The following is a 16,312-nucleotide window of genomic DNA, read 5'->3' on the forward strand; positions in this document are numbered from 1 at the left end:
TTGAAATTTTTATGTTGAATCCTTAAACAATCTTTTATTAAAAAACTCTTCTCATAAAAATATGAACAATGAATAATAAATGGATTCATATTATTTTCTGTATAAAAAAAAGATTGCAATAGGAGAATTAGAAGAAGCTATACAAATTAGAATTCTGTATTACTTTTTAGAACAAAAAAAGTTTATTGGATTGAATATTTCTAGAAATAGAAGAATATGTATAAATAAAGTGTGATTTCATCATATTCTAGTGCATGAAACTATGAGGGGATGCAAAGATGCCAATCACATTGATTAATCATTAAAAAATGTGTAGAAAAAGAAAGTATATGTGATGCATAGTATAGAGGCTGACTCTGGTTTTGGTGGAAACTTGTGAATGGATGACGTTGTAAGCTTAGCAACATGTGGTCCACCATCATGAAAGTAGTAACAATCAAAGCCCACTGAGCATTGGGAATGGGCTCCTGAACGTGCATTTGTGGAACTTTGCTATCCTCCAATTTGGCATGGGACTCCACCCTACAGTTTCTGCTCTTCTTCACATGGCTCTAACCTTTTCACCCTACCATGTCCTACTATGCCTTTCAAACCTAGCCAAAATGGCAGGTTCTGGTAATGGTTACCACTGGTGTCCCATCTTTGGGGGATTTAAATTTGGTTCAATAACCCGAATCTATTAATTTGTTAATTTTATTATATAATATAAATGGTGATTGAATTTATTAGGCAGAAATGGTTGTATTAGTGGGAAATTGAAGGGAAAGCACTTAAAAACAAGGTCTCCCATCAAATATTAATCAGGTGGGGTACAAAAGATGTATCTCCCAAAATAATTGGCTGATGCCACGTGTCCTGACAGCAGGGCTAATTAAATAATCGTCACGGCAGTCCACGTGAGTAGACTGTTTCATTAAAGATATATTAAATTTAAAGGTTACTTTTTAACGGACCTTAATTAAAAAAAAAAAACTAAAGAATATTATTTTTATTCTAAAACCCAACTTTGGATAGTTTTTAAGTGAATGAGCTTTTGTCTTTTTAACAGCAGCAGGAGGAAGAGAGAAAGCGCTGATGACCCCAAACTTGTTGTTATGGAGGCGGCGGTGGTGGGAGGGATGTTAGAATGAAGGCGGTGACAGTGATTATGGCAGTCGTGGCGCCAGCGTTACCAATGACGTGACCATCTTAGGATTCCCGCTAATAAAAAGAAAAGTTGGCACCTTTCCTTTACAAAAAAAAAAAAAAAAAAGAAACCAAATAAAGCATTTCTAATAATTTCTTTCATTCTGATTTGATCTTTATTTTTCAGGTTTGTGGTGTTGATTGAACTGTGGGTCCCTAAGATTGTTGGGATGCATCTGGGATGATTCAGTTCTGGCTTTGATTAGAACCGGTTGGCTTTGAGTTGACCTCCACATTTTTTTTCTTCATCTTGGAATCTCAAGTTTTAAGCTTTTCCGGTCGATGATTCAGGTAAAAAATACCCATTTTTTTAAAAATTGATGTCTATTTATTGGTTATTGATCTTGAGGTTTTCTTTATCTCGTGTTTTCTGGGTGATAAATTTTATTTATTGAGTTTGATTTTATGTGAATTTGCTTATGGTTGAGCTGAGATTTGAATAGTGAAGAAAAATTGAAAAAAAAAAAAAGAAGAGAATATTTTATGGTGTTTGATATGATATACTATTATTGTCAGTTGAATATTGAGAAATTGAATTTGATGTGCTTATAAGAAGATGTCACTGAAGAGTATTATGCGAGAGTTAAAGGAACTGAAAGATGGGATTGGGAACATGTCAAAGAGGGGAGATCAAAGCAAGCTGTGGCGTAGCCGGACTAGATCCCATGTTGCTCCTGATGAAGCACCATTGGAATCTCAACTCTCAGAACAAAGCCCCTGGGCCAATCTACCACCTGAATTGCTATTGGATATCATCCAGAGGGTCGAAGAGAGCGAGACAGCTTGGCCTGCTCGAGCTGTCGTTGTATTTTGTGCTGCAGTTTGTAGGTCTTGGAGGGAAATTACAAAGGAGATTGTGAAGACTCCGGAGCAGTGTGGACGACTCACATTTCCTATCTCATTGAAGCAGGTTAAACACTCTCCTATTAAATATGGCATTTTGCTCCCTATACAATAAACTGCTGGAGCCTTCAAGTTCAGAAAGTAGCTACAAAACTTTGCACGGATATATTGGTTGTATGCATCTTTGTCTTTGTCAGGCTTAAATAATAGTATAGATAAATCTAAAGTATATATTTTCCTAACCTTCTGTGTCTGCACACATTCAGTAATAACTCACATGTTGGTGTCTTTAAGTAATGTTCTTCCATTTAAACGTTTATCTATATCTTCTCTTTGTGCTCATGAACAGCCGGGTCCTCGTGAGTCTCCAATTCAGTGCTATATTAGAAGGGACAGAACAAGTTCTACATTTCTTTTGTTCTATGGTCTGGTGCCTTGTAAGTCATCTTGTTTTTAATGTCCTTAGTTACTATTATTAATTATGAATTTAAAAATATGTACCTTTATATCTTTCTTTATTATCTGAAAAAAAAAGCCTCAAATCAAAATGTTAGTGTGGCATCTTAGGTTTCTTTGAATAACCTAAGATGCCAGTCTATCTGTTTTGGTTGGAGAACTCTGAAACATAGTTTATTATTTATTTTGGAAGCAACTTTGTGACATAATCAGGGTTACTCAGCTCTGTAGTGTGAAGCTTCCTCACTTTTTATCAGGTGTTCACTTGTGTTGCTTCTGTGATTTACAGCTGAGGGAGAGAGTGATAAATTGTTGTTGGCAGCAAGAAAGGTTAGAAGGGCCATATGCACGGACTTTGTTATATCATTGGTTGCAGATGATTTTTCTAGGGCGAGCAATACGTATGTTGGTAAACTAAGGTAAGTCTCACCTTTAAGTTTCTTATGCTTGTCTGATTATTCTCTCATGGCTATACATATTGTGATTTCTTTTCAGGTCAAATTTTTTGGGTACCAAGTTCACTGTATATGACAGTCAATCTCCATGTGACTCAAGGATCCAATCTACTGCTCGACCGAGACGTAGATTCCACTCTAAGCAGGTGTCTCCAAGATTACCTGCATGCAACTATATCATTGGTACAGTTACTTATGAGCTCAATGTTCTGCGGACACGAGGACCAAGGAGAATGCATTGCATCTTGCACTCAATTCCTGTATCTGCTATTCAAGAAGGAGGCACTGCTCCAACACCATCAGCTCTCCCCCAATCCTTAGATGAACAACTTTCTCCCTTGCATAGTTCAAAAGGAAAGGAGCCGATTGTAGACACCATCTCCCCAAGCATCCGAGCCACACCAGTATTCTCCCCAGGCTCACGAGAACCATTAGCCCTTAAAAACAAGGCTCCTAGATGGCATGAACAGTTACAGTGCTGGTGCCTTAACTTCAAGGGGCGTGTGACGGTGGCCTCTGTTAAGAATTTCCAGCTGGTCGCAGCTGTTGAGCCATCACATAATGTATCACCTGAAGAGCAAGAGAAGGTAATCTTACAGTTTGGTAAAATCGGCAAAGACATCTTCACAATGGATTATCGATACCCTCTATCTGCTTTTCAAGCCTTTGCAATCAGCCTAAGCTGCTTTGACACCAAACCTGCTTGTGAATGATCACCATAGGTTGGGGATCTGCATCATTGATGTTGCCATAGATTATCAAGTACCCCTCTTTCAATGCCATCGCAATCTACAAAGTAGCTTTACGCGAGCTGGCATATGGATGCCAGTATCTCGGTAGGAGATAAATATCTTTCTCCTCTAGATTGCTTCCTGTATTTTAGTACAGTATTTATGGTTGTAATGGAAGCTTTTCTTGTTTGGTCTTTACTGGCTGGCTGATGTAAGTTGTCTGGTGCATGGCTTTTCTGATCATGCAATCTGACTTGTATATTGTTGGATCATCTTAGAATCAAAGTAAATTAACAGCAGGTTGCCTATATCTTGTATCGTTTTCTTATTGATAATAGCTTTTCCTTGATCACGAATAGTGGTTGGCTAGTTGCAGCTATTTTTCCCTTTAACTTTAAAGTGTCTTCCCATCCAAATCCCAAGGGAAAAGGATTTAAGATCTCTCATATTGTAAGGAAGCCGCACTCTGATTAGCAACCAAACCTTGTGGGGTTGGTTTTTTGTAACCTTTCGAGTTTAAACCAATATATGAGGTTATAAAGTAACAAGAGTTAAAGTTTAAGCTAAAAAGGAGCCAAGTTTAACTAATATATGGGGTTGGAAAGTAACAAGAGATGTTTGAGCTCAAAGTTTGTTTCATTGAGACAACTGTAGGGATATTTATAAACATCATAGAATTATTATCTAAAGTTTAAAATTTAAATTTAAAACAACAATTCCATCTAAGATTTAAACTTTAAATTTAAAATAATAATCCTTTCAAAACTTTAAACTTTAAGTTAAAAAAAAAAAATCTATATCTACGGGATAAAATCTTACATGATATTTATAGAGTTTTTATTTTATTTTTAATTATTTTGTTGATATTAACTCCTAATTTTCTGGAGATTTACCTAGATTATTTACATGCCTCACAAGTTGGAGCCATCATCTACACATCATAAAAACTAAAACCGTTATCTAGCAAGATATTTTGTAAGACCATCAACAAGTTGATCAGCCCATCATGTAACCAGATTGAACATGCTGCTTTACAAAGTTATAGTCAAGAGTTAAATGCTTCCTACGAGAATGGAGAATAGGATTTGCATTAAGATAAGTGGCACCGATATTATCACAGTGAATAATTAGCATTCTATATTGGAGGAGAAATGTTGTTCAAATCACACAAAGATTCTTTGTCCAAATGAGTTTCATAGTGGCATTGACAAGCGCTCCATATTTTGCTTTAGTCAATAATCAAATAACAATATTTTCCCTTGATTTCCAGGATATGTGATTGCTGCGACTGTTGCCATTCTCTATGGGATTTAGTGATTGCCGCATGACGAGCCAAATTGTAGAGTTGTGGATGGAGAGGGTGGCGAGACATTGAGCTGGTTACATAAATCCCACGCTGCAGGGAATATATATCTTGTATGGGTTCAATTTTCAAATGAACACGTGTACTTCCTTGAAACAGTTTCCCCCTTTCTGTTGCAGACTCGATATCTGGGATCGTCAGATTTCCAGCAATATTGACCTGGTTAAGAGTAGCTCGCAGTGGAGTCTGGAGTATCCCGAAAATGTAGCCATAAGTAGAGTGGAGGGAACTGAACTTGTGATTGCATTGACAACACTAAACACCATTGTTTTGCCATTATATGTGAATGCAATGATAACCGAGACTAATGATGGGTTGTGAAGATTTTGAGACAGTCGAGGAATTCGGGCAAAGAATTGATCTTGATATGTGTATTCCGAGTCGTGTCGGGGTTATCCTCGTTGTGTGGTTTGTTTGGATAAAAATTGGTATAGTTGATGGTTGATCTGTGCATACCGTAGGGCTGACATAGGATCTTGAGACTGGTTTTGTAACACCCTGTATCCAGCCCGATTGTCGGGTCTAAATTATAGGATGCCACATTTGTTGCTAAAACAACTACGATCGATTACATTCAATTATTACCATTAAACATTCATTTACGAGTATTGTAAACACATGATGCAATATGCAATCTTTTTTGGGTCTTATATGAACTTACGAAAGCTTTAATGCTAACTCGAGGTCGAATTAGGACCAAATTTTAAAGATTTAAAAGTATTGGGTTGACGTCGCGACTTTGAGGGTTCCTGTCGTAATGCAACTCATTGGCTAGGATCGTTGCAACATTGAGAATACGTCGTCATGATGTAACTCTCTGTTTGATCTCTCCGCGGCGCTGAGAGGACGTCGTCATGACATAACTAACTATTTCCAAAGGGTCCAATTTGGTACTTATTCTATTCACTTTTTAATACAATATATCCCTTCCATTCAATCAATTAACTAAAATACCATAATTCTATACTCCATCCTAAGCAATTAACACAAATTATGCATAAATATTACTACCATTTCACCATTTCATCCGACATGTTGATTACCATTTAACCATTTAACCCTTTAAACCTACTTACATTTTCATAAGTTAAAACTTAGCATCATCTCATGAATTTCAAGTATACCAAAATCATCTATACAACTATTTCATTTTACCATTAACCAAAATTATCAATTCTAGCTTGCAAAAGTTCATAAGATAGCATATTATATAAAAAATCGACTCAACCTAGGTACATGTCATATATTTAACAAAACAAGACTATACAAATTTTGCTGAGTTGAGGATCGCTTCCTAGATGCTGGAACTGCTTCTTGTATTCTTGAGGATCACCTATACCTGTGCAAGGAGAAAACAATCCATACAATGAGCGATAAAGCTCAATGGTATTTCCATGATTCAAGTCAATATAACACAAGTTTAATCAATGCATATATCCAATTCAAACTCAATATACAACCTATTCTTATGCAATTTCATGCCAAAAACTTCCATTACTACTTAAGTATACATGTATGCATTCTTACATACCAATTCACTATGAATGCACCTAAATTTGCCTTTTCTAATTCATTGCATATAGAATTTAACCAATTCATGTTGACAACTATAGGCACACATATATTATTTCATCTACCATCATCAACATGTATACATATATACGTATTGTTGGATCTGGCGCCTTGAGTGTAGTATATTTGTTTGTAAAATTATAATTTTTTCGAACAGATTGGTTAATAAAACAAATTCATGGATTATATTAATATACTTTTTATAATTGTCCTCATATGATTTTTTCACGCAAAGCAAAATAGAAGAAAATATTAGCTCATTGTTGCCTAATGTTTAAACTAATACTAAGCGATATTACGTGGTCGGATCGTAATACAGAAATATATCTTATATTAGTCGACAAACCTATGCATGTCCTTAGTCTAAATGGAAATGAGCAAATGATTGAAAGACTAATATGTCATCTATCAAGTCTAATTGGGGATATGCTTTGTCTTGGATATTGGAGCGGATGACTCCTAGAAGATAGACATAAATGTGACTGATTGGACTGACAGTATGTCAGATAGAACCCAAGAAGAATAGATATTGAATCCGTTTATGGATCTATTCACTTGTGATGTTCATAACGTGACATACCTAAATCCTGAGTGGATGACAGACTATGTATGCTGACTCGTATACTTTGATGTAAGTAAAAGCTTGAGTTGAAATAGATAAGGAACCAAAAGCCGGTACATTGGGTATACGATTACTAAAATATGTAGCATCATTCAAAACGGTGGAATTCATAGCTCAAGACATGGGTAAATAATATTCTGTCATTGGCATTACATGGTTGATGAAAAGTAAACGTGGCCATGGGTTGTTTACCTTTGTGATGAATGACTTGATTACTATTTGATAGTAATTGACTTTTCATGAAGGAAGATGTAATGATTACCATTAGATGGATCATATTGGGAGAAGGGGTATGAGGGTAACACACTTATGACAAGGTTATTGGACGAGAGTTGATCGAGTTGCTTTCGTAATGGTATGTCGTTGGGGAGAGCTCAGTCAGGATACTATAGCGGAATAACTTTGTGACTAAATGAATTTATAATTAATTGGTGAAAAGCTAAAACTTAATTATAAAAAATTTGAGCCTCAATTGCATATATCCAATCAGTCTCTCTGTTAGCTCGTTGAAATTAGAAATGAATTGCATGTGGAATCAAATGAACAGAAATAGATAGAAATAGTGAAAATGGAGAAATGTAAAACATTTGGAAATGATTATAGTTATCTCTAAAATGAAAATGAAAATGACTTAGAAATATATTTATGTTTTTCAAATTAAATAGAGTTGAAAATGGAAATAAATTATTTGGTTATAGTGAACCGTTGAATGTAGAAATATTAAATATATTTTCTCATAGATTATTTTACGGTAAATTCGCCATGATTTTAACGGAATTAGAATTAGGTTGAGAAAATTATTTAATTATATATATTGATATGTTTATTTTGGGAAATAGAAAAACAAATATCGAGTTGGATTGAATTATAAGGTACTGGGTTAAAAACCCAGGAAGTACTCATAATTAGACTTGATATGGGAGAGGCCTAAAAGCCCTTCATGTTAATGAGGGGGACGACAAAACCTAGTACTAACTAGGGTTGCTACCCTCTATACTTCTAGATTAAATAAACTTTTACAATTAAAAAAGGGTTCTACCTCTTTCCCCTATAAATAGATGGCATTGGTAGGGATATTTGGATAACTTTAAGATATTGTTACGCTGCCCGAAAATAGAGAGAATTTATTCTCAACTGCTAAACCCATTTTCTGGAATAACAATTTCTATCGGTTTCTATTCGAGAAGAGATTTTCATTTTCACACTTAAATAAAGCAAACTAGTTCTGATTTTGTGTTTGATTCGAATCATTCATGCCCACACTCTAAGTAGTTCGTGGTACAAGAATAGCAGAGAAGACAGTTCGATTGAAAGCCAAGAATGACGAGGATTCGTCTAGCCAAAAACATATATGCGAAGTAGGTTTAAGGTTTATTGTTATAAATATCACAAACAAATTTGATTTTCAAAATTTTGATTTACCGCTGTGCAAGAAAATCATTTTCAAAACCAGTTTTTTTCCAACACACACACACACACACACATATATATATATATATATATTCAATTTTATGCCAACATTTCAACCATTTTCGAGCCTATTGGCTCACTATTATTCAATTGGCTCCTAGGGCTCATTTTAACTCATTTCGCATGATCTTTCACATGCTGTCGAAAATCACATTTCAATTATATTTCAGTTTATATAACATTTAATCAATTCATGTTTTATAAACCTATTAACCATACACAGACTTAGAATGGATACATGGATCCGTCATCTCGGGTTGCTTAACAATGATGACATTGGATATGTACATACCACCACCCGAGTTGCCCAATAATGTTGGTTTTCACAATCTGATTATTCTGTCAACCCGGATTGTCTGGCAATGATGGTTTTCAATAATAATTCATGACCCTATGGCATACAACTATATCCAAACTAGTCCGAATAACTAATAGGGTAAATAATTCCCTGTAACACCTTACGCCCGACCCATCCACTGGATCCATGTATGGAGCGTCACAAATGGACCGGTTTCACCTATACTTAATTTTTATCGACTAAATTAATATAAAACAAGCTAACATAAAACCAATGGCCTTAGCCACTGAATCGAATTCATCATCATCATCAGTTCCTTTCCTCTTCGAACTACAGGAATTAGATTGTGAGCCCGAGTTACATGCAACTGCCTTGCCTTTATCTTTTTGATCATCGATTTGAGGTAGATAAGGGTGAGAGTCGTTGTTCGGTTTATTGATGCGTATACATTGGTATTGAGGCCTTTACACCATTGTTCCAGCGACCGAATCTTGGTGTTCTATCATAAGATCACTCAAAATAACAAAAGTATTGTTAGTAGGAGAGGATGTAAGAGAATATAAGTGCCACACTTGAACAAAAAATTGCAAAGTTTGGCGTAGAGTAATATTATCACGTGCCATAGCTGTAGAAAGTGTGCTAGAAGGCCTGTTAGCAAGGCTAGGTTTGTAACAGCCTAATTTTCAGTGCTATCGAAAATAGTGGTTCGAGACCACCAAATCCAACGAGTAAACTCGTAAATTTTATTATTAAGTATTTACGAGTTAAATGTGATTATAAAAAGATTTTTGAATTAGTAATTTGTGTTTTATAAAGATTTATTAGATTAAGTGGTTTAGAAAATGAGGTATCGAGATCTCGATTTTTTAAACAGAGGTGTGAATATTTTTATAAATATTTAAGGAGTGTCATTAAGTTAGTATTAAAGTCTCATTAGAAAATTTTAACGTTTTGATAGTTAATTGATTAAAAAGAATTAAATTGAAAAAGGTGCAAAACTTGCTAATTAAGGAAATAGTGATTAAATGGCCTAAATGGTAAATAGGGAGGACTTAAAGAGTAAATTAGCCTAAATGAAGTGGCTGAGGCGGCATTAGCAGAAAAAATGGAATTAGGTAATTTAAGGGCAGAATTGGAAATAAAAATAAAATTAAAATAGCTAAAATGAGATTTTAAGAGTTTCTAGACCATTTCTTCTCCAATTTTCTGTCCAAAAACACCATTGAAGAGCTATAAGGGTGGTTTTCATATTTTAGCTTCATGTAATTTTAATTCTTGCCTTTTTCTTGTAATTCTTGTGTTTTTAAGACTTTTACAATTAGGTCCAACTAGCTATTTCATTAGTTTTTGATTTTATTGGAAATTTTGAAAGTTACTATTGATGAATATTGGATTTTTTGATGAAATAACATGGATTTAGAGCTTTAATTTTATTGTATGACGATTTTATAAAGTGATTTTGATAGATATCAGTTTAAGACTAAATTGTAAAAAGACTAAATACTACGGTTTGGTATTAAATTTCTGCTTATCAAGGGCTATTTGATAGCCTAGAATATTTAGATAAATTTTCAATTGAGAAAAATTAGTTCATTTGATAGACTAATTAATAATAGACTAAATTGCAAAAGTTGTTAAAGTTGGGGTAATTGTGTAAATTTGAAAAAATTGAGGGGTATTAGTTGTGAAGTGAATTGGAACTGAAATATATGCTAATGAATGAGTAATTTTATATTTTAGACCAAGAGCCTGTAGATACTCGTGAAAAAAGGAAATTAGCATAATAGTCTCTGAACTTCTACAAATCTTACAATTTAACCCAAGTAAGTTTGTTTGGTTTAACTTTAATAATTATATTGAATTGATGAATGGTATTATGTATTTAGTATATTGTTAAAAATGGAATTATCGTTAAGATATAAATTTGAAGTGGAGTTAAATGGAATGTGGGATTTAAGTACAATCGTTGCGTGGTGCAAGATAGTAAATGAGGAATTGACGGCAAATTACCCAAGTAAACTGAGGTTTATCATTTGTTGCAAAATTTCGTGTTTACTTTCCGTTTAGCTCTCACGAGCTTCTGTTCAACTCATATGAGTTTCCGTTAAGCTCTTTTGAGCTTCTGTTTAACCCGTATGAGTTTCCGTTCAGCTCTTATGAGCTTCCGTTCAACCTTTATGGGTTTCTGTTTAGCACTTATGTGCTTCTATTCAACCTTTGGGCTTCTGAAAACGATGTACTTATATCCATAAGCCATTCTCCGATTTGGTAAGATTTGGTAAGTGACTTATGTAATTGAAATTGGGAGACTTATTGTTATTATTGGTATTGGTTTGAAATAAGCATATTCATCGATTGAAGTTGTTGTTGACAGGGAATTTACATTGAATGAATTTATTTATTTGATGGGTTATAGTAGGTTCGGTAAGATTTATGTTTAACCTATCGAACTTACTAAGCTTCATTAAGCCTGTGTTGTTTAATGACCTTGTAGATTAATGTGACATCGGGAGATCAGATCAACATATCAAGCCTATTTTCATCCACACGGGAGGAGACACGGGCGTGTGTCTTAGCCGTGTGTGACACACGGCCTAGCACATGGGTGTGTGGTCCGGCCGTGTGTCCCTTGTATCTTTAAAATTGAGAAACAGAATGCCTAGGTTTTTGCACATGGCTTAGCACACAAGTGTATGGCTTGGCCGTGTGACCCCTGCATTTTAATTTCACAAATTAATATGCTCACACGGCCTAGCACACGGGCATGTGGCTTGGCATGGGACCCCTGCACCTTAATTTCACAAATTAATATGCTCACACGGCCTAGCAGACGGGCGTGTGTCTTGGCTGTTCGGCCCAAGTCAGAGAGTTACACAGGCTGGGACACGATCGTATGCCTCACATCGAATGTCCTCACGGCTTAAGACACGGGAGAGTTACACGGTCTGGGACACGACTATGTGCCTCATATCGAATGTCCACACGGCCTAAGAAACGAGTGTGTCTCTTGGCTGTGTGAGCCACATGGCCTGGCCACATGGGCATGTGTCCCCTGCACCTAAGGGAAAATTTTGAAATTTTGAGAAAAATTTCTCTGAGTTCCCGTTTTAACCTCGATTTATTTCTAATGCATATTTTGGGCCTCGAGGGCTCATACAAGGGACCACATGAGTGTTTTGTGATTAGTTTCTGATATTTATGTTAAATGTTATGAATTTTTCATATTTGATCTGAAAGGTTTAGTAATACTTTGTAACCCTGTTCCAGTGACAGAAAAAGGTTAGGAGTGTTACGAGGTTCTTGGTAGTATTGATCATTTGTGATACCTTTGACACATTCCCGAGTAATTATGCACCTTGATCGGTTGTCAATTGGTTGAATGAGTGCCTCGTGGTAGAGATTACTATATGGATAAATGTCATCAGACACTTCATATTGCTACATATGTTTGTAATTTATGTTGAAATTTTCATCCTTTAAGTTATAGTTGTATACAACTTAATAGTTGAAAAATGGACTTGCATGTATGTCAGGTTCCTGTTTGATAGTTTTAGTTTTCATAGGGATTACTTCATACAAGGTGAGAATAGTTTGTTAATTGGTTTGATCCATTTCGGTGGTTTGTATATGAGATCCCATGTTCAGTAGGGTAGAATGTTGATGAGAATCCTTATAGATTAACGTGACATCGGGAGATCAGATCAACACATCAAACCATACTATCCAACTTGTTCTGGTAGTTTTTGCAACGTATACTATGATTTATATGGCATGTATAGGGTTGGTATGGATTTAATTAAAGCTTGGTTTGTATAAATGTTAGGAGTGAAGTTCTGTTTAAATATTCAACTTATATATATGCATGTTGGTTTGGAAATGAAGTAAATTAAAATGTGGATGTGAATGATATATGCTTGTATGTATATAATTAGTAGTAAATTTTAATAAATTAATGAGATGGTTTAAATAGGCAAGTTAAAGTATTTGAGTATAAGTGATGTTATGTTATGCTTAAAACATGATTTTGGCTTGTTTTGATTGCTTGTTTGGGATGTATTGATGTATCAAAATGTTGTGTATAGGTTGATATCAAAATGGGTGAGAAATGTGGCCTTAAAATAACCTATTTTCGTCCACACGGGCGTGTGTCTCAGCCGTGTGTGACACACGACCTAGCACATAGGCGCGTGGTTTAGCTGTGTGTCCCTTGTATCTTTAAAATTGAGAAATAAAATGCCCAGGTTTTTGCACACGGCCTAGCACACTGGCGTGTAGCTTAGCCGTGTGACTCCTGCACCTTAATTTCACAAATTAATATGCTCAGACGGCCTATCACACGGGTGTGTTGCTTGGCCGTGTAACCCAAGTCAAAGAGTTTCATGGGTATGGACATGGGCTGGGACATGGCTGTGTGCCTCACATCGAATGTCCACACAAGCTAAGACACGGACATGTCTCTTGGTCTTGTGAGCCACACAGCCTGGCCACATGGGTATGTGTCCCCTGCACCTAATGAAAAATTTTAAAAATTTAGGAAAAAATTCTCTGAGTTGCCAATTTATTTCTAATGAGTATTTTGGGCCTCGAGGGCTCATACAAGGGACCGTATGATTGTTTTATGATTAGTTTTTTATATGTATATTAAATGTTATGAATTGTTCGAATTTGATCTAAAAGATCTGGCAATACTTCGTAACCTTATTCTAGTGATAGATAAGGGTTAGGGGTGTTACATTTAATGGTTTTAGAGCTTTGATTTAGCCGCTTCTTGGAATGAACGTAATGTGTAAAATGTCTAAAAATAGATGCCATATAAATCTGTGATATGTGATGTGTATGATCCGATCTAACCTTTGTTTTTTTTTTTATATAATAAAGATGTCATATAGATCTAAATGTGTTGATAATGATGAAGTTAATAGTATAGCACAGACTTCTGAACATGGGATGTATAGTAATGTCCCAATTCCTCCGGCTCAAGAATAAGAACTTAAAAACACGTTCTTTGGGTATATGAACCAATGGTTTAGTGAGTTTATGCAAGAAAGAAATCTGGCTCAACAACCTCCTCCCCCTGCTGTACCACCTGTAGTGCCATTGGTTACACTTCTACCCCCTCTAGTGGTTGAATTTAGTAAATGTACTTCGATTGAGAAACTGAAAAATGTGAAATTTGAAGAATTTGGGGTAGTAGGCGAAGATGTGTAATGACCGTTTTAGGGTTAATCAGAACAGTGATTTCGGGGCCACCAAATCTAAAGAGTAGGTTTGTAAATATTATATTTAATATTTATGAGTTAATTGTGAGTTTAAAAAAGGTTTTCATATTGTGATTTTTGTTTTATAAGCGATTTATTAAGTTCTAGTGGTATGACCCTAAGGTTAAGTGGGTTTAGAAAATGAGGTATCGAGACGTCGTTTCTATAAACTAAGTTGTAAATATTTTTATAAATATTTACGGAGTGCCAATAAGATGGTATTAAAGTTTCGTTCAAAAATTTTATCGTTTTGATAGTTAATTAAGCAAAAAGGACTAAATCGCACAAAGCATAAAAGTTGTGTTCTATAAGTTAAAGATATTAAATGGCTATGGAATTAAATAGTGGGAGTCCTTAAGTGGTAATTATTTCATAATTGTTGATAGTGGAATTCAATGGCTTGGTATAATGGAAATTATTAATGTATATTAAGGTTAAATATGGTATTTGGTAATTATAATAAAATAAAATAAAACAAAAGCCAAATTACATGCTATCATCTTCATCAATAGCCAAATGTGAGAAAGAAAATAATGTTCTCAAAGCTTTGAAGGTTCGACCATAGTTGTTCATGCATGTAAGTCCATTTCGTCTTGGTTTTTAATAATTTTTACGTTTTTGAGATCGTTACTTTGTGTTCTAGCTAGCCCATACCTCTGATTTCAAAATTTTTAAAGTATTTGGATGATGCCATTGTTGAATATTTGAGTATCTTGATGTTTAATGATAGAAAATAAATCTTTGATGGTAGATTATTGAGTTTTGTTAAGTGAATTTTAGCAAAAATGTCAATTTTCGACTAAATTGTGAAATATAATAAATTGTGTGGTAAAAATGTGAATAAATGAAAAATATGAGCTGACATGAGCATGTATGAAATTCGGATAGCTTGGGCTATGATGAAATTGATTAAATTTGCATTTTAAGAGCTTAGGGACTAATTTGTAAAAAGGTAAAAAGTGTAGGGGTAAAATAGTAATTTTGTAAAAATATGAAATTGAGTTAAAATGAATAGAATATGAATTGAAATAGCTGAATTTGATTGATTAGATCAAGTTAAGCCTCGTACGAGTCTATATCGAGGGAAAAATAGAGTTTCGGACTAGTCGATCCATTTCAATGTTTTGACGATCGAGGTAAGTTCGTATGTATTAAGCATTGTTAAATTTATGCTTTTAATGCTTGATATTGTATAAATTGTCTATACGTGATTATTGTTATGATTAACGATTTATCGGCTAAACTGGCACTTAGTGTGCAGTTTGAAATAGCTTCGGCTAAAAGTGGCACTTGGTGTGCAATTTGAGATAGCTTCGGCTATATATATATAAATGACACTTAGTGTGCAAAGTATTGAGGATGGCACTTACTATGCGAAACATCCAGAATAGCACTTAGCGTGCGAGGTATCGAGTATGGTACATAGTGTATGAGACATCGAAGATGCAACGACATTATGTATATGTATGAAATTGTAAGGATCGGTACAAGTATGTACAGAAACTCAACTTAATATGAAATCCATGAAAGGTAAGTCCATGAGCATTGTGAAATGATGTTGTGTTAATTTTGTGAATAATGATATATGTTTATAAATGTATGGATTTCTAATTGAAAGAAAGGAAGGTGTGGTAAATTTAGTTATTATCATTTTCTTACTAAAATAGTTTTGGACAGTAACAGTAGTCCAAATTTGAAAATACACCAAAAATAGTAGAAAGTGAGTTAGAGATTGAATAAAATATGGAATTTAAGCTTATTGAGTCTAGTTTCTTATGAAAGAGATAGTGTAAGCAAAAGAATTTCATATTATGAGATATTTAGAGTTGTGTGAGACAGAGTCAAAACTATTTCGAAATCCCTTGCTCTGATTTGAGAAAATAATTAAAAATTGTACAAAAATATTTACGGATTATAATTTATATGCCGACAATTATTAATGAGTCTATTCTCAATAAAAATAGATGGGAACATCATCCGAGTCCTGTACTACGAGATAATTAATTTTTAGTGGAGAAAGGTCGAAGCTATCGGGCAGCAAAATAGGGGTGATTTTAAA

General features: G+C 34.6%; 1 protein-coding gene across 4 annotated transcripts; it reads left to right on the forward strand.

The window, feature by feature from the left end:
• The first annotated feature begins 926 nt into the window (after nucleotides 1-926).
• LOC108479745 (tubby-like F-box protein 5) lies at nucleotides 927-3,980 on the forward strand. 4 transcript variants are annotated; one of them, XM_017782510.2, is made up of 6 exons: nucleotides 927-1,215; nucleotides 1,313-1,476; nucleotides 1,739-2,095; nucleotides 2,378-2,465; nucleotides 2,774-2,903; nucleotides 2,980-3,980. In XM_017782510.2, exons 2-6 carry the CDS (start codon nucleotides 1,468-1,470, stop codon nucleotides 3,650-3,652), a joined length of 1,257 nt encoding a protein of 418 aa, XP_017637999.1. In that variant the 5' UTR covers nucleotides 927-1,215; nucleotides 1,313-1,467; the 3' UTR covers nucleotides 3,653-3,980. The 4 variants fall into 4 exon arrangements, with proteins under 4 accessions (XP_017637999.1, XP_017638002.1, XP_052879208.1 ...); XM_017782513.2 differs by having other exon boundaries at nucleotides 1,754-2,095; XM_017782511.2 differs by having other exon boundaries at nucleotides 932-1,215; nucleotides 1,742-2,095.
• The last annotated feature ends 12,332 nt before the right edge of the window (nucleotides 3,981-16,312 follow it).

The sequence above is a fragment of the Gossypium arboreum genome, chromosome 12 (genome assembly GCF_025698485.1).
Source record: "Gossypium arboreum isolate Shixiya-1 chromosome 12, ASM2569848v2, whole genome shotgun sequence".
Classification (NCBI taxonomy): domain Eukaryota; kingdom Viridiplantae; phylum Streptophyta; class Magnoliopsida; order Malvales; family Malvaceae; genus Gossypium; species Gossypium arboreum.

Excerpts from the sequence above, each read along its gene's own strand:
- LOC108479745 (XM_017782510.2), top strand. Across the intron at positions 2,096-2,377 it reads TTCCTATCTCATTGAAGCAG|CCGGGTCCTCGTGAGTCTCC; the intron begins GTTAAACACTCT and ends GCTCATGAACAG. Across the intron at positions 2,466-2,773 it reads GTTCTATGGTCTGGTGCCTT|CTGAGGGAGAGAGTGATAAA; the intron begins GTAAGTCATCTT and ends TGTGATTTACAG.